Source organism: Meriones unguiculatus, chromosome 8 (genome assembly GCF_030254825.1).
Source record: "Meriones unguiculatus strain TT.TT164.6M chromosome 8, Bangor_MerUng_6.1, whole genome shotgun sequence".
Taxonomy (NCBI): domain Eukaryota; kingdom Metazoa; phylum Chordata; class Mammalia; order Rodentia; family Muridae; genus Meriones; species Meriones unguiculatus.
In genome coordinates, this window is record NC_083356.1 from 13,326,064 (window position 1) to 13,350,248 (window position 24,185).

Consider the following 24,185-nt stretch of genomic DNA (forward strand, 5'->3'; position numbering starts at 1 on the left):
ATAAGGGTTCTAGGTGGGCCTGGGTTCACCCAATATCCTTCTCAGTCCTCAGGTGTTACAACATAGCTGCAGTCTGTTTCTCAGGTGAGTGGACCTGTGGTCTTTCCTGCTGTTTCATACATATCTGGATCAGGATAGAGCAGATGGTAGTGGAACCAACTCCAAAGACTGTAGCTATCAGCAGGATGCAAAGGAAACATACGACCCTTATCACTGATACAGGTTCATTCCAAGACAGAAAGGGGTCTGGAGTTACTGGAGTGTTTATTTGGGGGGAGGGTAGTGGCAGTGACTGCCCACTGGCAGAAACAAACTGTTGTGAACCAAGGTCAGTACAAGGAAGCATGAGCAGCTCAGCTGACTCAGTGGTCCCACCTATACCAACATTCAGTCCTAAACCAGGAAGCCCCAAGAGTCACAGAAGACTCTAGTGTGGCTGGACTAAGGGGCCATGGGCGGAGGAGCAATGTCTCCCTGTTGTAGCTGCTGTGTACCCAACCAGCCAGACTCTTCTATGCCCACAGACCCTGGCACTGCCACCTAGCCACAGCGTATGTGGAGCAGTGAGCATGCAGGGCACAGTCCTTCCTTCATGGCGCTTTTACGTGGTGCTTTGTTTCACCTGTTTAGGTACACAAGGGTGGGGTGACATTGACCACTAAAGTCCAGGACAGTGGCTGCTGCAGCCCAGGGTTCAAGACAGTCAGAAAAGCATCCATGCTGGTCCTGAGGCTTCAGTCTGGGTGTGGAATCTTGAGGAAGAATCAAAATAGAAGGGTTTGGGAGCCCTAAAGCCAGCCTGCCTTTTAGGAAGTGGACAGGAGTGCTCACTTTTGGAGAGCCTGGAGTTCTGGAGGCAGATCACACCCTGTGTAGACACCATTGGTAACACTGTATTCTAGCAGCGCTCCAAAACAGGGATCCTGATGAAAACAAGAGATCCAAGTGAGTGAAGGCCCAGAGTCTCCTGGTGCCAGGTCATTTCCTGTCACCTGTATCCTTCCCTTCCCCTAACAAGGCAGCCCAGTGTCCTGCAGACTCACTCTGACAAGCACATGAGGGTTTCCCAGAACAATCAGCAATGCTTTGGGTCTTGTGATTGCAACATTAAATCTTTTTGAATTGGACAAGAAGCCCAAAAAATATCGGTCATCTTCAAATCTATCTTCATTTGACCGCACCTAAAGACACAAAAATAAACAAAAATTGTATTTTAAGTTTTTTTTTCTTGATACATGAAAACCGAAAGGTTAAGAAGCAACATGGCCTCATTTATGTTTAAAAATGAGACAGGGCTGCTACCAGCACTATTCGGTCTACATGCAGGAAGACTCCACATGTTAACAGTTTATGTTAGGTAAGTAGGATTTTAAACAGTGTTGATTTCCTCGTTTGCATCTGAATTTTCTATCTGCAATTAGCATGTACTTGCAATGGAGATACTTTAAAAATTAAAAGATAAGTGGATTGAGAGCACAGCTGTCCTTGAGTGGTGGTGTAAAAGCCACTGAGCTGGGGTCTTCTTTTGACATCTGCCCCGTTCTGCTCTCCAGCTGTCTTTCACTATCTTTTTGAGAAAGGGTTTTTCTGTGTAGTCTTGGCTGTCCTGGATTTGCTTTGTACACCAGGTTGGCCTCGAACTCACAGGGAGCTTCCTGCCTCTGTTTTCCTGAGTACTGGGATTACAGGCATGTGCCACCTTGCCAGGTTTCTCTTTTGTTTTTTTGAGTCAAGGTCTCACTATGTAGCCATGGCTGTCCTGGAACACACTATGTAGACTAGGCTGGTTTCAAACTCTAGAGATCCAACTGCCTCTACTTCCTTAGTGCTGGGATTAAATGTGTGTGCCACCAAACCTGCCTTTCACTATCTTATTCTTCCATGTACTGATTATTTCTTCCCAGATCCTTTTGACATGGCTCCTGATTTGGGGGCTGTTAAAAGAATCTACTATAGTCACCACTTTTGGTACCATCTGCATCTAGGAGAGTCTCTAGCCTGTAGGGTAGTCTGTTACACTGTGGATCAGCCTCTTCCATTTTATTTGAATGTATTTAAATAGCCAGCAGTTCCAAGCACAGGCCAGCTAGCCACAAATACAACACTTACAGTGGAAATGACAATGACCAAGTATTCTTGCCCCTGGAACTCCTCCACTGAGCCAACCTTTATGTCAGTCAAGTCCACATTTCTCAGAAGGATTTTTATTTTCTCCACCTTTAAAAAAGGTTAAAAAGATTAAAAATAATATTGTAAAAAAAAAAAAAACAACCCAATATATGTATCTATTACAGTTAAGCCAAACACTGTTATGGTTAGGGTCTGAAATGCACTCCACTCATATTTTGAGTATCTGGTCCACAGCTGATAGCACTATTTTGGGAAGCTGGGCGATTTTTAGAAAGTGGGGCTCATATGGCAGAAGTGGTTGTTGAGGGATCCTGAAGGGCCTTTCTGCTTCCTAGTCCTCTGAGATGTCAACAGCCTCTGCCACTTGCTTGGTTGTCAAGAACAAAGCTGCTCCACCATGTCTTCCCACCATGATGAACTGAGATCCTCTAAAATCATGAGCCAAAATAAGTCTTTTTCTCCTCGAGTTGTTTTCTTAGATATTCTCAAAGTGACATAAGAATAACTAACACAGAAATTGGAATGACAGAAGTGTGGCCATTGCTGTGACCAAATCTGACCCTGTCATTCTCAGGAGGAATTTAGGAACATTTCAGAGTGGTGGATACAGAAGTCTGAGAATGTTTTAAGCAGATCTTTTTTTTTTTTTTTTTTTTTTAAGCAGATCTTAATGGACGATTGTGTTGGGAGTTTGGAAGAATAGAATGTTACAATGTGGACAGTTCCATCAACGAGGACCAACAAATCAAAAATATGAGCCTAGAGGGTCTCTCTCTCTCTCTCTCCTCCTCTCTGTTTTTTTGAAACAGGGTTTCTCTGGGTAGTCTTGGTTGTCCTGGAGTCACTTTGTAGACCAGGCTGGCCTGAAACTGGAAGAGATCTGTTTGCCTCTGCCTCCCTGAGTGCTAGGATTAAAGGTGTGTGCCACCACACCTAGTTTACAGGGCCATTCTCATCCAAACCACCACAGATTCCCTAAAGCTCTCTGGCATGTGATGCTCAGGAAGGCACACAGGGACCATGTGACCAGATGCAGAGCCTAGGACTATTAGTCCATCTTCCCACTGTCTACTATCATACTGTTGTCTTGCCCCACTGCCTCATAACCTCACTGTTTTTATAGCTTAAAAAGTTAGTGGAGCTCTGCTTTTTTTTAACAAATTGTTGGACTAGCGTAGGACTTCAGCTCTTAATGGTGGCTCAAATGCAAAGAAGTGTCCTGACCTGTTTGCCTTACATCTCTTATTATTCACACTCTTTTTCAGACCACGTAGGAACATGCAGGAGATTTGAGAGGCGGTGTCCTGAGTATGGTTGCTTGATCAGTGACATACACCATTCTCACACCATACCTCTTCAGCTATGCACCCCTAATGCCACACAAAGGTCCCAAAGGGGGGATGTTGGAGAATTCAGTCAGTTTTTCTGGCTTCTTCCAACAGGACTACACAAGAGCAGCTATTCCAGTTTTATGACAAGTTGACATTTGAGTAATGATTTTCCAACTTGTCTGGGTAATTCTTAGCTGTGGCTCTTTCTCATGAATTTTTAAAATCCCACCTATTTCCCTAAAAGTACATATTTTTCTCTTTGGTAACATCTATCAACATTTCTTAACTGTTTGATTTGGAGTTATTCATTAAGAAAATAAATTCATGTCATTCTTAAAAGTGTGCTCTCTCTCTGCCTTCTGCTTTTGGATCAAGATGTGAACTCTCCGCTCTTCTTGACACTTTGCTTTTGCTCCATCACTGTGAATTCTAGAACCACAATCCCAATCAGACACATTCTTCTGTAAACTGCCTTGGTCATGGTGTTCTGTCACAATGACAGAAATGTAACAATATAGCACCTCTCCAGGCTCTAAGGGCCTGGCCAGTTGTTCCCTGTAGAGGGTGACAGACAGGAACAGGGCTGTGGACATCAGTGTAGGAAGAGACTGAGGAACAACCTGGGATTGCACTGGATGGCAATACTGGGGACTAGAGAAGACAGCCCTGGTAGTTCTCAGCCAACCTGGTTTCTTGCTTACCAGCAGATCTGACCATCAATGCAGATGTTCCTTGCTTTCTCTTGCAAAAAGGGTGACACTTATATAAGGCATTGTATGTGCCCATATGTGCTACATTCTGAGCTGAATATGGGGATAAAAAGGTAATATAGGGACATCAAAGGATGCTCAGTGGTTAAGAGCATGGGCTACTATTCCAGATGACCCAGGTAAGTCCCAGTACCCACATAAAGGCTCAGAACCATGTGTAACTCTAAACCCAAGAAAGCTGACACTGACACCCTATTCTGGCCTCCTTAGACACCAAGTAATTATGTGGTGCACAGACATTTATATAGGCAAAATATTTGTACATATAAAAAATGATAAAATAATAATAAAGTGAAAAATACTAAGGGCATTTTAAAATGATAATATAAAGGGCTATGGATGCAGTTTAATGGTTCAAGCCTTGTCTAGCATGCCTGAGGTCCTGTTTGATTCCCAGCACACAACACAAAAACCCTTAGCATTTAAGCTGTGTATGCAAGCACTTGGGAGACTGAAGAGAGATGATCACGAGTTTCAGGTTGGCCTGGCCTACAAAGTGAGTTCTAGGCCAATCTAGGATCCATGGAGAAACCCTATCTTTAAAAATCCGGAAGCGTCAGTGAGGGCTCAGCAATTATGAGCACTGGCTGCTCTTCCACAGGACTCAGACTTGGCTGCCAGCACCCACAAATGGCTCACAACTAGTTCCAGGGCACCTGCTGACTTCTTCTGGCCTCCACAGGTACTGCATGCATGTGGTACAGAGATGCATGCAGGCAACACACCATACACATAAAATAAAAATCAATCTCTAAGTAGAAAGAAAGCAAATACTAACAAAGGGAGTCTCTCATATTCCCAGTCAGTCCCATGAAAATTAGTGGAACAGGGATACCCTCAACTAACCTGCTATGCTCAACTGCTGTGCAGTGACCAAGGTCAGTGTGGAAGGCCTGAAAAGCTCTGTTCAGTCTAGATCAGTGCAATCTGGAGGATAGGTTGATGGCATGTGGCACTGGGCCAGCCTGTCACATGAGCTGTTTCTCCCTGAATATCTACTAGTATCCATGAAGGGCTTAGGTCCAGACAAGATCTAGGCAAAATGGAGACAACTTTTCTGTTTCGGAGTGAGGAAACAGAAAAGTCTATTCCCACAAAGCAACCATACGGTTTCACATTCAGTGTCCTGGAAATAACCACAGTCTAACAAGTGTTAATGCTATTCAACTTGGCTAAGAACAATGGGAGTCTGTGCTATGGTCTGTGGGGCTCTTCCATCTGGCTATCAATGTAAGCTCAGAGGCAAGCAGGCATGGAGAGCCTAGAGCTTCACTCTGGGCTGGAAAAATGGCTAGCTATTAAAAGCTAGGCTCACAACCAAAACAAATCAACAAACAAACAAACCAAAACAGAAAACCCAAAAACCTCCATTCCTTAAGGTGGGTATGAGTGTATTTCCAAGGGGAAACAGCAGTATGGAAAGACTCAAGCGGCCTGATGTCTGGATGGAAAGCCACCTGAGGATAGATGTTTGGTGGCAGCTATATCCACTCAAAGCAATGAGTACAGCCACTGCTGAGAGCTGCTGACCCACTAAGCTAGGCTTGCACTCCCCTAGAAGCCACAGTTAAAAACAATGAAAGTAAAACTCAACAGGGACAAATACCAGAAAAACAAAACAAAACAAAACAAACAAATAACAGATGCCACAGCCAGAGCTGAGGCAGCTGTGAATCAAAGAAACAAATAATAAAGCACAACAATCATTAGGGTGGAAATCAGAACCCAAAGTCACTATGCTTTTTAACATTTCTAGTTCTCAACTTAAGTTTAAAAAATTGTTCAAAGAACCTGAAAATGCGACACATACTCAAGTAGAAAGGCACAAGGGAACAGGAGTGTTTCCAGGTATCTGACCTAGCAGAGCCTTCAGGGACACTATTACCAATGTGTCTCAATAACTCAAAAGATACCACATTAAAAAATTTCATGTGCAAATGACACAGCAGAGACTCCAGTAAGGGCAGAAATGGCAAATACTCAGCTGAGATTTCAGAGTTCAAAGTCTGAGCCGATAAATCACTAAAAGATACCCAAACAACAGAAGAAAAATTAGCCAAGGAAGCTCCGGCCTTGTAATCCCAGATTTTGGTATTCTGAGGCAGAAGGACTGTTGTGAGTTAAAGACTAGCCTTAGTATAGAGTGAGTCTATGTTCTAGAAAACAGATGGCAATCAAGGATAAAACTTAAAATAGACCAACAGAAACTGTCTAAGGTGAGCAACAAATCAAGCCCACTACGTGGAAGAAAAGGATTCTCAGAGAAGGAGCAGGAAAAAAGATTTAGAAATACTGGTCCAATCTTCCAGAATCTGCAAAAAAAAACCACCCATGAATCCATGAAGCTCAACAACCTCCAAATAAGCTAAATACTAAGATATCTATAAGCAGATTCATTACAAAAAATGAACAAAATACAAGGGCAGATGCTGAGCAGGAGAGGAATGACATGTCCTGTCCCACACCATTGTAAGATGGTGACCCAGCAGTGAAGACGTGCATCCAGCAGAACATACTTTTAAAAAGAAATTGAAGACATACAACTTAAATCAACAAGGACCAAAGGTGAAAGAAAAAAAAGAGGAAAGGTAGGAGAGACAGAGAGGGAGAGGGAGAGAGAAAGGGGTAGGAGGGAGAGAGAGAGAGAAGAGACAAGAGAGAATGAAGCGAGAAAGAGAGGTCATTTAGCCGAAAAAGGTAAAATATTGTGTGCATGGTGTGTGTGTGTATACAGTGGTCAGATGACAACCTGAAATGTTGGTCCTTTCTTCCACTTCGAGGTAGGGTCTTCTGTTGTTTGCTACGATGTGGATATGTTAAACTAGCTGGCCCCAAGGTTTCTGGGGGAGTCTCTTGTCTTTCCTCACATCTCACTACAGAACAGGCATTACAGGTGTGTGTTACTGTGCTTGGCTTTGTCTATGCTCTGGGCATGTGAACCCAGGTACTCGTGTTTATACAGCAAGTTTTTTTTTTTTTTTTTTTTTTTACCCAGTGAACCATCTCCCTGGAACAAATATGACTTACCTACTTACTTATCTGTGGAGGAAAGCACACGACAGACACACATGTGGAGGTCAGAGAACAACTTTCAGGGATTGATCCTCTCCTTCCACCATGTTGTCCTTGGAACTGAACTCAAGTTGTTCAGCTTGGCAGCAAGTGCTTTAACCTGATGAATGAACCATTTGCCAACCCCAAAATATTACTTTGAGTGATAAATAGTAATTTAAGTAGTGAACAGGAACATAAAAATGTTAATCCTTGGGCTGGAGAGATGGCTCAATAGGTAATAGCACTTGTTACTTTTGCAGAGGACCTAGCTTTAGTTGCCAGCACCTAACCACTACTATTTGTAACTCCAGTTTCAGAAGGTCTGATGCCTTCTTCTGGCTGCCTACGTACCAACACAATACATACATACAATAATGCAGACAAAACACTCATAAACTTAACATAAAAATAAATCTTAAAAAGAATGCTTACCCTTGAAAAAAAGCTCAGCCAAATACATGGACTTACTTTTACTGAAACTGTTTTGAGTTTTACTCTATTTAATTTGATTTTGGTTATCGGCTTGCTATATACTGCCTTCATTATGTTTAGTTATATCTCTGGTATCCTTGATCTCTCCAAGACTTTTATCATGAAGGGATACTGGATTTTGTTAAAGGCTTTTTCAGCATCTACTGAGATGATTGTGGTTTTTTGTTGTTGTTGTTGTTGTTGTTTTGTTTTTGCTGGTGTGATATTATTTCCTGTGTTTTCATGGGTATAGTTAACCTTCTTGGGTTGCAGTTTACCTGTATGGGTCTGACCTTAGGTCCTCTGCATATATGTTTTAGTTGTGTAGTCTGATGTTCTTGTGGGACTCCTAACAGTGAAAGTGGGGATAGCTTACTCTTTTGCCTGCTTTTGGGACCCTTTCCCTCTTACTGGATTGCCTTTTGAAGCCTTGATATGAGGGATATACCTAGTCTTATTATAACTCGATATGCCACGTTTGGTTGATATCCCTGGGAGATTTGCCCTTTTCTGAAGGGAAACAGAGGAGGAATAGATCAAGTGGAGAGGGGAGGTGGGTGGAGAGGGACTGGGAGGTGAGGAGGGAGGGGAAACTGAGATCAGAATGTAATATATGAGAGAATAATAAATAAAGAAGAGGCTGGGTAAACAGGCGTGGTGGTGCATGCCTGTAATTTCAGCACTCAGGGAGGCAGAGGCAGGCGATCTCTGTGAGTTTGAGGCTAGCTTAGTCTACAAATGAAGTCCACGACAGCCAAGGGTACACGGAGAAAGCCCTGTCATGGAAAAACAACAACAAGAAGAACAACAACAAAAACCAACCAAACAAACAAAAAAGAGGCTGGGTAGTGGTGGCTCATGCCTTTAATCTCAGCACTCAGGAGGCAGGGGCAGGAGGATCTCTGTGAGTTTGAGGCCAGTCTGGTCTATAGAGAGAGTTCCAGGACAGGAACTATACAGAGAAACCCTGTCTCAAAAAACAACAAAAACCCAAGCAAAGAAACAAAACCAACCAACCAAACAAAAACAAAAACCAAAACCGAATAAAAGAAAAAAGGAAAGAAATACATGGACTTGTGAGTCAGCTGCACTGCAGCACTAAGATGCGGGGTTCCGTGTTTTCATAGAGGTGTATGGCTAATGGCTCTAACTTACCACAGAGGAAAGACAGGCCAGTACCACCAGACAGTGTGCTCTTAAGTTATCACTACCTCTGTGCCACAAGAACTAAATACTCACTCTGACCTCTTGCCCACTTTGGAAAAGAGACTTTCATAACATACATCAGCATGCTCTCAATGAAGACCACCTGTTCTTACAATTGCCCATGCAACTGTTCTATTGCTTCTCCCCTGTGTTTGTACATAGTAGTGGCAGGAACGTAATTACTGAAACTTGTGTTTGGTATGAAAGGTACCCCTACTCACAGTATAGCTTCAGAATAAACATGCTTGTCACAATCTGTACAGAGCTTTATAGGGACAGCCATGCTGCCTTACAATCCTACACGGAAGGGTCCCTCACAACTGCCAACAGCATTCGTTACCATTGAGAAATATTGGAAATATTTATTGAGGGCTGGAGTGGACAAGCTTTCTTTTTCTTTTCTTTCTTTTCTGTGAGACAGAGTCTCACTACATAGCCCACATTGGCCTAGACCATAAATAGCCTATAGATGTCTTTGTTACTTTGTGGGTTCTTCTTTTTCTCACCCTTTATCCCTCCTTCTTTGTTTCACCCTCTATCACTGGATAGGAGAGAAAGAAGGAAAAGGCGGGGGGGAGAGATAGAGATCTCTGAATTTAATTTCTTTCTTCTCGTTTCTTCATTGAGCATGACTACTACCAAACTGAAAGCAACCTCCTGAATGACCACTAACCACAAACACCAACTATCAGGGATCTAGTATTTATATATCTTTGAAAAATTTCCAGAATTTCAATTGTCATACAATCACAGAAATTATCTGTGGTTGGCAAACCTACACCTCTGCTAGAATATGAGACAAATTACAGTCAGCAGCTAAAAGCAGTCCCATATCCCCAGACCTGGAATTAAAATGAAAACACATTCTTATAGTATTTGTGTTTTTTAAATAAAGAAATCAAAATTCAAGAATTCTTAAGAATGTCACTGTATAACCCAGATTAGTCTCTAACTAGCAATCCTCCTGCCTCAGTCTCCCAAATGCTGTTGCTAAAGAACTACTATACCTACAAAGCTTTATTATTGTTGTTGTTGTTGTTGATACAGGGTCTCACTATGTGGCCCTGCCTGGTCTGCTCTCATTGACCTTCCTGCCTCTGCCTCCCAAGTTCTGGGATTGAAGCTGAAAGCTTTTTTTTTAATGATTTTCCAGTCAGGGTTTCTCTGTGTAGCCCTGGCTGTCCTGGAACTCACTCTGTAGATCAGGCTGGTCTTGAACTCAAAGATCTGCCTGCCACTACCTCCAGAGTGCTAGGACAATGTATGCTCCACAATGGCCCTGATGAAAGCTTTTTCTTAAAGGGACAGAATACCAAGATATTCCACAAGTCCTTATATAAATATTTATGATGTAATTACCAGGAATGTAAAAAAAAATGCTTTAGCCCTGGCTATAGTAAGATAGGTAGCTGATCAGTGCTGGCTATTGAGTTGTACAGTTTACCAATTTCTTATCTCCAGCATTACTCAATCATGATCCTGCTTCTTTGAAAACCTGATGCTGTTCAGAATGTGCTTGTTTCTGCCCTTCAGAGACCAAGGGCCACAGTGGCAGAGTCCTGGTGGGCTTACCTGCTTCCGATAGGGTGTGATGACACCGATGTCCTTAGAAGACACTTGGCTGGAGACATTCCGGGCTAAGAGGCAACAGTAGCGCATGACCTGGACAGCCTCAGCTGGGCTGAACCATGATGGGCTTCTCCCTTCACGAGCCTCATTTCCCTGAGTTAGTGAGAAGATAGAATGTCATTTACCCAGTGATATTTATCAAGTAGGTACTGGGAATACACAATAAACACAACAAAAAAAATGTGTCTACCTCCACACAGATTTTATAATCTAGCAGGACAGTTATTATTAAATAATTTGGAAATTAGAACCATCTTTTAAAAATATTTATTAATGCAGTATTTGGTATTAATACAGTATTAATGTGTGCCAGCAGGCCATTGGAGGACACCAAATCTCTTTATAGATGGTTGTGAGCCACCATGTGGTTGCTGGGAATTTTACTCCAGATCTTAGGAAGTACTCTTAACCTCTGAGCCATCTCTCCATCCCTAGAAGCATCTTTTTAAATAAAAAGTTTTCCTTTTTCAGAGAAGGTCTTGCTGTGTAGCCCTGGCTGGGCTGGAACTCACTATCTAGAACAGGATGGCCTTGGCCTAAGTGCTGGGATTAAAGGCACCGGCTATCATAACTAAGAAAACATGCTTTGAGACAGGGTCTCATCATGTAGCCCCATCTGGCCTGGAACTTTGTATGTAGGTCAAGTTGGCCTCAAACTTACCGAAATTCATTTGTCTCTACCTTCTGTGTTCTAGGATTAAAGGCCTATGCCATTATGCCTAGCCTAGAACCATATTATATGCTATATAAGTAAAGGACTGATTGTACAAATCTACCATTTCAGGGGCAAGAATGGTGGCATATCCCTTTAATCCTAGCACTTGGGAGGCATAAACTCATGTATCTCTGTGAGTTCAAGCCAGCCTTGTCTACTTAGTGAGTTACAGGACAGCCAGAGCTTTTTAATCGAGAGGCTTTTCTCAAAACAGCAGCAACAACGACCACTCCATACCCAAACAAAGCAAAAAACCAAAACCCCCAGATCTACTATTTAGGGACTTATAGAAGGGGGAAAAGGTCATGGAAGAATTCCTTCATGTAACTTAACCAACAATGGGCAAATCATGTGGCAAAGAACAGCCCATGCTAGAGGACTGCTGACATGGGCATTTAGGGCCCTGGCATGAAAGAGCTCACAGCTCATTAGACAAAGAGAGAAGCCATTGTGGTTGATTCCCACAGCAATATGAAAGCAGGTGGCAGGGCTGGCTGGTAGTCCCCACAGGCTGCAGAAAGGCACTAGGCACAGGATCCTACCATTAGGATCAGGTGTTGGTGTCTTTCCTACTTCAGCTACATGGTTGTTCTCAGCCAACTCCGGTTATAATCTAAAGCTTTGCTTTTCCAAGATGGTTCCTTAAGAATAGGTATTTCTCATCTCAAGGAAACCTTTCCTCAAAGCATGATGGAATGTACCGCAGGCATACAGAGCAACGATGAAAACAGGCAGCTCAGGATTACCCCTTTGAACATCTAGGGGTGTCTTCAGCCCTGCCATAAGCATGCTTCAAAACACCTTACTAAGCAATTTTGTCTAGTGCATCCAAAGCACAGGTGGGCACAAGGACATTCTATGTCCTGTCACCAGAGGAAGCCAAACATGCAGTGAACAAGGGCCAGGCCTGCCAACAACACTGCAGCAATTTCACACAGGGATGTGGTCCTTTATGCTCAAGCTGGGCATGGACCACATTCTTGCTGGACATACTGCCTTGTCCCACTTATGTTCTCAGAGCCTAAGAAAGAACTTAGCATATAATTTGGCATTTATAAAATACTGAGATGTGACTAAATTAATTGCAGTGCAGTGATCTCTCATGGTTCTCCTCCATCTCCGCATCCATCTGAATACAAGGTGGACCTTCTCACAGCAGAAGCAGGGCTCTGCCCTCAGCAGCTTCCAGGTCTCAGCTCTTCCCATGGTCTATCCAGATCACTGTCTTATCCAGCTGCTCCCCAGGGACCAGTTTCCCTGTGACACAGCTAGTGACTGTGTGCCGCAGTCTGCTTGGCTGGCCCTGCTGACCCTTAACTGCAGAGACTACACAGAGCAAGAGTACCAACCTCTTTTTGCTTCATGATCTCTTGGAACTCTGCCTGTCTGGTCCAGACCCATCAGTTAAAAGTGTCCATGGAAGCCAGGTGTGGGCTTCCACATGCAATCCCAGAACTAAGGACACTCAGGAGAAAGATTTTGAATTCAAGGTCAGCCTGGGCTGGCAAGACTGTTATAAACAAGTGAACAGGGCAGGGATGTGACTGTAGAACTCTTGCCACACATGCATGAAGTTCTTGGTTTGACATCCAGCACGAAATAAACAGGTATGGTGGTACATGCATATACACCTAGCCCTTGGGGGTCGAAACAGTGGGACCACAAGTTGAAGGTTATTCTGAGTTATATGTCAAATTCAAGACAAACCCAGTATACACGAGATCCTGTCTTGAAAAGCAAAACAAAACAACAAAACACCTGCCCATGAGAAACCTGGTGAGATAGTAGCCTGGGCCAAATAAAGACACTGGTCCACAGGTCCTTTCCTTTCTTTCTCTCCCAGAGTGTGTTTTCCAACCTCCAGACATGACTTTCAGGTTGTCATGCACTCCCAGGGTCTGTAGGTGATCAAATCTATGTTTCCATCTTGTTTCCCAATGACTCTTAAAATCCTCCATATTGGACTGAACATGGAAGTGCATATCTTTAATTCCAGCACTCAGGAGGCAGAGGCAAGCAGATCTCTGTGTGTTCAATGCCAGTCTAGTCTACAAAGTGGGTTCCAGGCAGTTAGAGCTACATATTAAAAACAACAACAACAACAAAAAACACCTGTGTCAAAAAATTTTCTTCTACATCCATGGCTATTTTTGGACTATGTTCCAACAACCTGTACCTTTATTGCTAAAACTATATATGCACACACAAACACGCTTGAACAAACAAATACACACATACACACACACACACACACACACGCCTCCCACACTTTGTCTTTGTGGTACTGAGGACTGATCCCAGGGTCTTACACATGCTAGGCAAGTATTCTGCTAGTGAGCTGCATATTTAACATATATTTCCTATTGGACAACTTTATTTTTCTCATTTATTTATTTTATTCACTTTACATCCTTGTAGCCCCTTCCCTCCCCCCCCCCCCAGTCCTGTCCTCTTCCCTTTACCCTTCCCCCTTGCCTTTTTCTCAAAAGAGGGTAGCTCCTTTTCCTATCCACCCCAGCTCATCAAGTTGCATCAGGACTGAACGTGTCCTCTTTCCGGCTGACCAATCACCCGCCAGGAGAGGGTGATCAAAAAGCTAGCAAGTGAGTCCTTGCAGTGCCCACTTCCCTTACTGAAGGACCTGAAGCCTAAGCTTCCCATCTGCTACATCTTTGTAGGGGACCTAGGTCCAGGTCATTCACGGTCCTTGGCTGATACTTTAGTCTTAGCTGGCTCTGTTGTTTTTCTTGTGGAGCTCCTGTCACTTCTGGGTCCTTTTCTCTTTCCGCCCACTATACCCCAAGACTCCCCCTATGCATCGACTAATGATTCCCTGTGAGTCTCAGCATCTGTTTTGAGGTGCTGCTGGGTAGTCTTTCAGAGGACAACTCTGACAGGCTCCTGTCTGCAAGTTTAGTGATCATTCATAGTTTCAGGGTTTGGCACTCTTTGATAGGGTGGGCATTCCCTCAATCTCTGCTCTATCTGCTCTGTCTTTGTCCCTGCACATCTCATAGGCAGGATAAATTTTGGGTTGAAGTTTTTGTGGGTAGGTTGGTGTTCCCTACTGGACACTTTTATTTACTCTAACTTTGTAATATGTTTTGTAATATACCAAGTCTAACAATTCATTTGCCTGGCTTTTTTTTTTGCAATATTAAAAATTTAATCTACGGCTGTATTAATTTTCTTTAATAAAACATTTTGAACTGTCATTAAGTAGTCCTCATAAAAACCTGTGGTGATTTTCAATTTGTTTGTTTTTCAAGACAGGGTTTCTTCTTAGTGTAGCCTTAGCTGTCCTGAAACTCACTCTGTAGACCAGGCTGGTCTCAAACTCAGAGATCTGCCTGTCTTTGACTCCTGAATGCTGGGATTAAAGGTGTGTGCCACCACTGCCCAGTGTGTCTGTGGGGATTGTTAAAATTAGACCATATTAAATATATAGGTTAATTTGGGAAGAACTGGCATCTTTAAGATCTTGAACACATCTTCAGGTGCTCAAGTAAAGATTTGTGCCTTTGCTGCTCTGTAACACTGGTTAGGCCTCACAAAGCTCATTTCTGGACGCTCTAGAGACATTCCATTATAGCTGCCAATTGTCTTTCCTGATGGGCTGGAGGCTTCTGAGGATGGACAGAGCTACCTAGACCACAGGGAGGGTACTCCTGGGGAAGGACTTCACACCAGGGCTTGTTAAGCACTGACAAACAAGCCTTACAGAGAGTGCTCCAGAGCCACCAGCATACATTTCTTCACATACACTCCTCAAGGATCCAGAACACCTTTTCCCCTCAAGGTTTAGTGGGAAACTGATGCAGGGACTGTGCTTAGGTGTAGCTGTCTTTGGGCTCACATGCTATGCGACACGCTATGCGACATGAGGGCTATTTGATATGATCTTCCCTTCTGGTATGACACTAATTCTGGACCATAACTCAAGTCCTCTCCTTTTGGGAGGGCGAAAGTAAGACTTGATTTCTGGTTCTAACAACCAAATTCCTAATACAAACTACCTGCTTTTAGTGAATGCCTGCAAATTTACTTTAGTTGATGAGCATCTACACAACAATCTGTGGTTATGTAGGTCCTGTAGGAAGGAGACTCTGTCATTGCCACCCACCCACCTCTGGATCTGGGGCTGAAAGCCTTGTTGACTGGTTCTCATGGGTTCTTAATAGACTGTAGTCCTGAGGGCAGGAAAGCACTGCTAGTCCTGGTGCCTGGCTTCCTTTGGTCCATCTTGCCTTTCCTCTCAGTCTTCTTCTTTCTAGTACAAGTTTTATTTTTATTTTTCATTATATGCCTGTATATGTATGGTAGTGTAGGTGCTCATGGAGGCTAAAGGGATCAGATCTCTTGGAGCTCGAGTTATAAGTGGTTGTGAGTTACAGATGGTTATGAGTGTTGAGAATTTAACAGAGCCTGCAAGAGTGAGAAGCACTCCTAACCACTGAGCCATCTCTCTAGCCCAACCTCATGGACGTCTAATCTGCACTGTAAGCTCTTTGATACTGGCCTGTTTTCCTCTTGGAATCCAGTAATCATCAGAGCATCAGCAATCATCAGAGCATGCTGGCCTGCAATATCCACTCTTAAGCTCTTTCTATATGAAATCTCTGACAGGAGAGCTCAGTGGCAGCCCCTTCTTTCTGCTTTACACGTTAAGAGATGAGCACCTGTCTTCCCCCACCTCAGGCCCACAGGGACTGCTAAGCTAATGTAGTACAGATGAGAGACACATAACCCTGGGAATCACACAGTATGGTTGTTCTTTGAACCAAGGTGCCTCCTTCCTCTCTTCCCTTTGGGCATCACCTGATGTAAGAAGAAGCACTCAGCAGTCTCTGCAGACTTACCCTCACTCCATGGAAGATGAGAGGGAAGCCTTTTCTGGGCAGCTTCTCCCAGCCCAGCAGTGAAGTCACTACTTTAGGATCAGCACAGACCTCAAGCTCCCTATGGTAGAACAGGCGAGAGGGCAGTGCCAGCAGGGCTGAGTGGGACCTGTAGTTCTTCACTAGCTTTGTGACCTGTAGGGAAAGGGTAAGCACAAGCCACAAGGCATCAAAACCATACAGTTCCTGTCCAGGTTTTCTCCCTGTTGTCCTTGTAAAGCAAACTTGAAACTAACCATCTTAATGTTGACTTCATGGGATAGCCTGTTGCTCCTGCCTAGTTATCTTTATTATCTTGAAATCAGAGGGCAAGTTTCTCAGAAGACTTTGAATCTCAAGGATCCATTTTAACAGAAAAGGTAAACATCAGGAGGGACAAAAGGCCTCTTTTGTGAATCTTCTCTGTCCTGACTGTCAAGTGTCTCTTAGTGGGTACCTTTAAATAAAGGTGAGAGACCAGTACATCTTTGGTCACGGGGACAGCACCAGAATGAGAAAAATGCCTTTTGCTTCCAGCTGCTTGGGAAGTTGGTGCAATATAAGCATTTGCCCTTGTTCCTGGCTGTGGTCAATTGTCACTGTCAATTTGACAAGATTTGGAAACACACCTCTGGGTGACTCTGTTGAAGGTTTCTAAAGAGTTAAAGTAGGAAGACCTCTGAATGTGGGTGGCACCAACTCATGGCTGAAGTCCTAAACCAAATAAAAAAGAAAGTGGAGGAAGCCAGGTGAGCAGCAGCATTCATGCCTTTCTCTGGTTTCTAGTAACAGATGCCTCATACCACCACACTTTCTTCGCCATGTTATATTATCCCCTCAAATGGTGAGCCAAAACAAATTCTTTCCCTCATAAAAATACCTGAAATTTTGTCAGAGCAATTGAAATATAATAGCAATTACACTGGCAAAAGGCCCATTAGCCCAGGGCAATAGCTGTATTTATTTAAAAGAGCAGAATATGTTTCCTGGGAAGACTCACACCAGCTCGGAATAGTACAGAGAACAGAGGGAAGAGGAGGAAAACACTTCTTTTTCAGCAAAGGAATGGTACATCCCAAAGTGCACAGGAGACCAGTGAGAATATATCTCCCACGGGCAGCACAGCTTTCAGGCAGACTCTCTGACCCAGCAGATGCCAACACTGCACCTCATCCTGGGGCCACCTATATGCATTCCTCTGATCCTGAGACGGCAGAAACCCTTCTGAGGAGTGGCATCACGGAGACCCTCCTCAGCCTGAAGAATCACAACATACTTCAACAATTACTCCTTGGATTTCCATGGAGGAAAGGGTCATCTCTCCAAAACTCATGATTGCTATACTGCATTAACACTAGAAATACAACTTCAGATGGAAATCTGTATTTAGTAATAATAGATCAGTTTAGATGATATTTTTTAATTGTAGAATTTTCCCATAATTTAATAGGAAAACTACAGAGTCCCAGATTCCCAAGCTCATTGTGTTGGGAACTCCTAAAGATACAAGTTCCAACGTCCATTCTCAGAATCTGACCGATGGTGTGTGAGTCCAGTGTTAGGTGCAAAGTGGCACCTTCAACCCCCAAAATGGGAGTGCCACTGGCAATGTCCTAAATGAAAGTCTGGGCTCAGTTCAGGTAAACAGAAGGGTTGCTGCCTAAAATCACCATTCCTCCAAAGCCTTAACAAGGGGGTTTCTGTTTGTCAGGAAGAGTCATTACGTCCCTTATCTGTCTCCTATAGACAAATACCTCCAGTATGGGCATCCAATTCTCTACTAATTCAAACAAGCCTTCAGCAGATCAAAACCCCATGCTAGTTCCCAGGCTGTTCAGCTAACTTGCCTACCTCCCACTGCAAAAGAACCCCTTACAACTGGCAGCACTCTCCTACTATTTCACTTCTCTCTGCCCCAACCTGACCAACCTTGGCAGTCTGAATAAACTTTTCCTTTCCACCCATGGAGTGGTCTATTTTGGTGGTTTCCCTGAGTTCTCACTCACACCCAGAAGCTGTGCTCAACTACATGAGCACCTTAGGGCAGCAAACCACAGGAAACATTCCCTACAGGTTTCAGGGCCAGGCCTGCTCTTCCTTCATGTAAAAGTTACAAAAACCACCTCCTGTTTTCCTACATTTATGGAGTAAGGCATTTAACTTCTTTTTTTCTGTCTTGGATCCCTAAACTCCCCATCATCAGTGTTAAAAATGTCTGCTATCCACTGATCCAAACAGCAGCCCCTACAAGACAGAAAAGCAGGGGGAAAGTGCCTTAAATAATACCTGGGGAGTGGAGGAAGCCGTAAGTCCTGCTTACCACCCTCCCCAGATGTCACTACTGAGCGTGTATCCTAAGGTGAGAAGGGCAAGTAGCAAGAGGGTGTTTGGAGGTAGGTACACTTCCTATTTTTCTGTGCAGAGGTCCCTGCTCACATACTTGATTCATCAGCAAGGGGAGGTGGGAGAGAGCAGTGTGGCAGCTGCCCTGGTCTCAGAAGCTCCTCATGGTCAGCACAGTGTGCTTCAGTAAGGCTTTGCTCTTCCTCTACTTGTGTGACAAAGCAGAGTTTGGAACTCACCAACAGAGGGTTGTATGCACCACAAGCACCAAAGGTATTCTCATCTCTCAGGTACGCTGGTCTGGACATCAACCTCTCCAACATGGACACATTCAATCCATAGGCCATGGCTAGCCTGGACTTGATGACTGGGCCAAGTTGCATGGGGTCTCCAGCAAGCACAATCTATAGCATATATAAGGATGCTTGATTATGGTCCAAAGTGGAAGAGATATGGCCATTGACAGGCAGGTGCCTCTGAACAGGTTAGTGGTTGAGGCTGGACAGGCAGGGCCCCTTGTATACTCTGGTTATGTGGAATGAAGGAAGAAGCTGAGAGATCATGGTGGACACAGCTGGAATTGACAATGGACTACACAGAGAAGTGGGAGAGGAGAAAACTTAATGGGCTTGAGACTCAGGTTTCTCCAGTAAGCAGTTGCTACCTGCTTTTATCAGTCCCAGCACAGCAGTCCAGGTACCCTTTCTACTTATTTCTCAATGTGGTAGTAGCCTCAGGAATGCAGCCTGTATTCTGTTCTATACTTTCTGTTGTGCCTGGCCCTGGGAAACTACCCTTGGCCTTTTTCCCTAATCCCCTTTCCTGGAAGGCCTCAGACATATTACTAACACACTGACCGGTCTCTTATGTATTCTAATTAGACCAGTCCTTGTTTGTTTCTTAGCCCGTCCTAGTACTATTCTCTCTCATAGAGATTGATGACTTGAAGGGAGATTGTGGGAACACGTCTGGAGGAGCCTGCTGAGTTCGTAAGTGACCTCTCAGCTGGGGTACTGAAAGAAACATGTTTTAAGATAATAAACCATGTCACTGTCCAAAGTACCAGAGAGAAGGTCAGATGGGGATCTGGCAGGAACACAGAGTCAGAGGGAACTGGGGTTCTGAGTGAGAAGCCTTGAAAAATATGGTGGGAATCAGTCAGATCCTAGCAGGGCATGAGGCCTTGTCTTCTTCCTTCTGCCATGTGGGGAACATCCACACCAGAAACTTCAGCTGTTGACTCTGCCATTATGTCCCCTGTATCTACAATGGCTCATGGCTTCTGTTTGCAAGTAAGTAAAAAATAACAAGCAAATCCCTTTCTTCTTAGCCACAAAAGACTGAGGTTGTGATGACCTCCCAGATTCTCAGGGCCCTTGTGCTTTCACATGACTCCTCTATAGCTGTGACTGTCACCAAGGGAAAAGGGTGAGACAGAAACATACATAGGACTCCTGCCTTACCTGGCCATTGATGTCTGAAATCAGTCCCAAAGGAATCAGGCACTCTGGCTCACTTGCCTGCCCTGCCTCATCCACAAATACGTGTGTGAAGTAGCCAACTCTAGAGCAAAAAGTGTCTCAACAGTAATTCCATCATATCATTTAGCAACTGCTACCTAACATATATTGGAAAAGCTCTGCTCAGGGGTGTTGGGATCATAGTGGGGCTCTTCAAAGGTATGGGTATCACATGACTGGGGATCACAACAGCCGCAGGCCTGCTAGGAGACTCATATGAACCCCTATCAGCAGCTGTTGCTCTGTAGGCAGAATGCACACTTGTTTCAAAGGATATGAAAGGACAGGGAGGGTGGGTATGATCAAAGCCTGAGAGCCTGCTGGTAGCTTAAGAGTTCTGGCACCTTGTATCACAAAATCCCTTGCCCTTGCTTAGACCTGTACTGTCCCAGTCCAGCAGTCTCTTAGCCACCTTACAGGCAGCTAGTCTGAAATACAAATGCTCTAAGTTTCAGACTTGAATAAGAAAATGTAGACCATCTCATTAATGATTTCATACATAACAAAAGGTCTTTGTAGGACCAGAAGGATGGCTCACAGTATAAAAGCACTCACTACCAAACCAGAGGACCTAAATTTGATCCCTTGGGGACCTACGTGGTGGAAGGAGGAAACCAACTTCTTCAAGTTATCTTCCGACTCTGTGTGTGTGTGACTTGCACATACACACACAAAATAAAATAAAAATGTTAAGAATATTATATTCCTATCTTATATTAAATGGCTAACAATAGAATATTTATAAAATAATTTGTAACACCTGTATTCCTAGCTATACTTGGCTTTCTCTGCTCTCAGATGCTAGAGCTCAGACCAGAAAGGTGATGGATGTGTGGGCCTGAGTAGTCATCCCCACAGCTACACTCCAGGGTGACTCTGCTCCAAGCTGCAGAGCTGTCTGTCCTCAGGATCTCGGGAACTGGGACCCACCCTTGCACCTCCCCTTCTTCCTCAGCCTGCCTTGTGTTACCTCCTCTTCTTACCAAGACTGCCTTCAGCCTCCCTTGCTCACTTCTAGTGCACTGGTATATGTTTCCTCACTCAGCTCTTGGGACATTTGACCTAAAACTGGGGACATGCTCTTGAGCCACTGATATCCTTGCACAATCACTGCTCCATCTTCTTGGGGAGCTACCACCAGCTGGCACTTGAGTTGCCCCCACCCAGGACTGATCTCACAGAACCCTGATGTTTCCTAAATGGCCGCTTTCCATTGATTAAGCTACTCATTCAGTGGATTTCGACTAAAGTAAGGGCCATGCCCTAATGTCTCTCCTAGAAATTCAAGCCTCGGGAGCCGCACCTCTTCATATAGCTATCTCCATCATTCTTGCTCACTTGGCCCCAGCTCTGAGGCTTCCTTTGTGTAAACATGCTCAAGGCTCTTTAACCACAGGATCTTTATGTGTTGCTAGCACACTTGCCTGTCCAGACTACTGCTGAACCTTCTGAGTCTCTTGGGTCTCATCAGTAATCCTGTGTCCTCAGAAAAGTTGCCCCCTGCCTTATCACTCTTATGCAATGGTTGCTACTTCCCTCCTCTACTCAATCTTCATCTGGTCAACCTCTTCTGATGTAAGTTTTGGAGGATACAAACTGCTTGCCTGACTGTTCCTCAAACAACACCTGGTGCTTACCTCACTCCTATCTGGTAAAACAGTCCTGCACTACTACATGTAGTGATGATTATCCTGAAGCGTGAGGCTCTCCAGATATCTTCTCCATCTCTGCAATACGGTTTGATGGCATCAATAATAGTCTGGGGGAAAGAGGTTAGGGTCAGTTTGGCCTTCAATTTATAAAGCATTTCCTTAAACTAGACAAAATAGTAAGGCTGGAAGGAATTCTACAAGATCATTTTGCTCTGTTGCTATTTCTTAGTGATAACTAATTATTAATTACTTTAAATTAAAATGCCTTACATTTTCACATGAGGTCCATGTTTTACAGTCTCTGAAAGCCATGAATATACTATAATCCTTTACATTTTTCCAGAAAACACCTTATTTTCTAGTCACATCTTTTTTGAGCAGTATTTTATTCAAAAGCAAACTAGGATCCTGTAATTTTCTACAGTTGTAATCACATCAATAAAACAGAACTAAAAAGAAACTAGAATATATTTGAAGAATTAAATGAAAGCATAGTATGAATATTTAACAAAACTGAGGACGCCCATAAAAGTATTATTTTAGAGAGAGGGTGAGAATAAAATAAAATATTCAAAAATAAGAGCCCACCATGTAACTGAGTTGTATCACAAGAGAGCGGTTTCTCTATACAACTCTCTATGATGGTTTGGTGTCTACTAAGCTATTACCTCCTCAAACCTGCCCACTTGGTGCTCTCCATGGCAGGATTCCAAGTGTCCACCCCATGCCTGGGCTCACCTCTTCAAATCTGCAGGTGGCATTCACCCGAACCATGGCAGCTGGCTTCAACACCTTGCTCTCATGAAGTCGCAAACACACAAGGTCAGCAGCACTGTTGGAGGGAGCGCAGACCAAAATCCGACTGTCCGGCAAAGCATAATGTACCTTCATTAAGAAATAAGAGACCCGGGACTCTTAATATAACTGCCACAAAGTGTAAGCCCCGAGTCTGTGTCCAACATACAGATTCCTTTATAGGGACTGGGGAGTAGAGACTTGGATGCTAATCCCTGAGCATCTGAAACACTCCCTGCAATGTCAACGCGTCCTCTCTGCCTCACCAGCCACAGATGAGATGTGGTGGTATCCCCTTCCCCTTCGCCACTATCCCCACATACATATGGAGAAAGAGAGAATGCAGAGCTATCCAAAGCCTTGCATATGCTATATCCCAGCTCTGCTACCCATAACCCTCTACCATAGACATCTCCGTGGACAGTACAAAGTTATACCAATATCACAAGCCCAGCTAGCAGTACAGCACAGAACACGCATGGTATGCTTGCTAATCAAAGTCTGAAATGACGTTGTAGTACTATATACACAGTACTTTCATAAATTTAATTGAAGAAAAAAAAGGAGACAGCAGCAGTTGTTGCAGAGTGGTGGCTTCAGTCACTGTCCAGGCAACTTTTTCAGTAAAGATTCACAACGGGATGAAACATTCACTATTCTAGAAATAAAGGTTCCTCCTACACTTATGAAAGAAACTTAAAATCCAAATACATAACAATGTTGTGAACTAAATCTTTCTCAAGTTCTTTCCTAATGTCTCTAAAGTTTAAACAACTTTCTTAGATATAAACACGTGAACACAGCACAGATCCATAGCAACCAGCACCACTGCCCGTACCTGCAAAACAGCCTCAATTATTGTCACAGTTTTCCCAGTTCCAGGAGGTCCAAAAAGGATATATGGGAGGGGCCGGCAGTCGCCACTCAGAATTCTCCTCACGGCCAGTTTCTGGTTTTCATTGAGCACTGGATTGAAGAACTCCTTATCTTTCGCTTTAGGCATCTGAATTTCATCCACTGCATTTGAGGTGGAAAGACAGTTTAGCCAGAGGCCCATAAATTATTTAGATGTCCACAAAGGCCAAATAAAACCTGACAATGCCAACAACCTTAGTGTGACAGGAAAACATGTCCTAGGAACATCTGTGTTTCTGAGGTAAAGTCAGTTAAAGTAACTTAGCTTTCTAACAGTGGGGGAAAGGCCATTTATAGATCCAACACCACTTGAAATATTACGTACATGGCTTTAAAAACCATTTTGCTAATTTTCTCCAAACATTTAAATTCGTTTTTTTAAGTCTACAAAGCAGTAAGTTTCACTGTGGCACCTTCATATACACTTAGTTTTGGTTGACCTTCCCCACCCTCAGCACACTTCTGCTGATCCCCTTCCTCCCCTCACCACGTGCCACTATGCTTTCATGTCACACACATTTATGACTCTTCCTTTCACAAACGTTCCCTTAAGACCTCATTCTTCCTCACAGAACCCTATTTTTATGACATATACCATACATGCATACACATCTAATATTTAAGATTAAAGATCTACTTATCAGAGAAAAACCACTTGGAAACTGCTTAATAATTTCCATTCCATAATTTTCCTGAAAAGGGTCATGATTTCATTTTTCTTTGTTTTAATACAACTCCACTGTGTATATGTATTACATTTATCCATTCATCTGTTGA

General features: G+C 43.6%; 1 protein-coding gene across 1 annotated transcript in view; it reads right to left on the bottom strand.

Annotated features, from left to right (window-relative positions):
• Positions 1-251: 251 nt before the first annotated feature.
• Mov10l1 (Mov10 like RNA helicase 1) overlaps positions 252-24,185 on the bottom strand; it is a 65,273-nt gene continuing 41,339 nt past the window's right edge. The window contains exons 16-25 of the mRNA XM_021638988.2: positions 23,332-23,510; positions 22,437-22,583; positions 21,684-21,805; positions 19,990-20,089; positions 18,766-18,930; positions 16,166-16,339; positions 10,535-10,684; positions 2,110-2,217; positions 1,044-1,181; positions 252-923 (exon numbers count right to left, since the gene is read on the bottom strand). Of these exons, the coding sequence (XP_021494663.2) occupies positions 828-923; positions 1,044-1,181; positions 2,110-2,217; positions 10,535-10,684; positions 16,166-16,339; positions 18,766-18,930; positions 19,990-20,089; positions 21,684-21,805; positions 22,437-22,583; positions 23,332-23,510 (1,379 nt within the window). The 3' untranslated portion in view covers positions 252-827. The remainder of the gene's footprint in view (positions 924-1,043; positions 1,182-2,109; positions 2,218-10,534; positions 10,685-16,165; positions 16,340-18,765; positions 18,931-19,989; positions 20,090-21,683; positions 21,806-22,436; positions 22,584-23,331; positions 23,511-24,185) is intronic.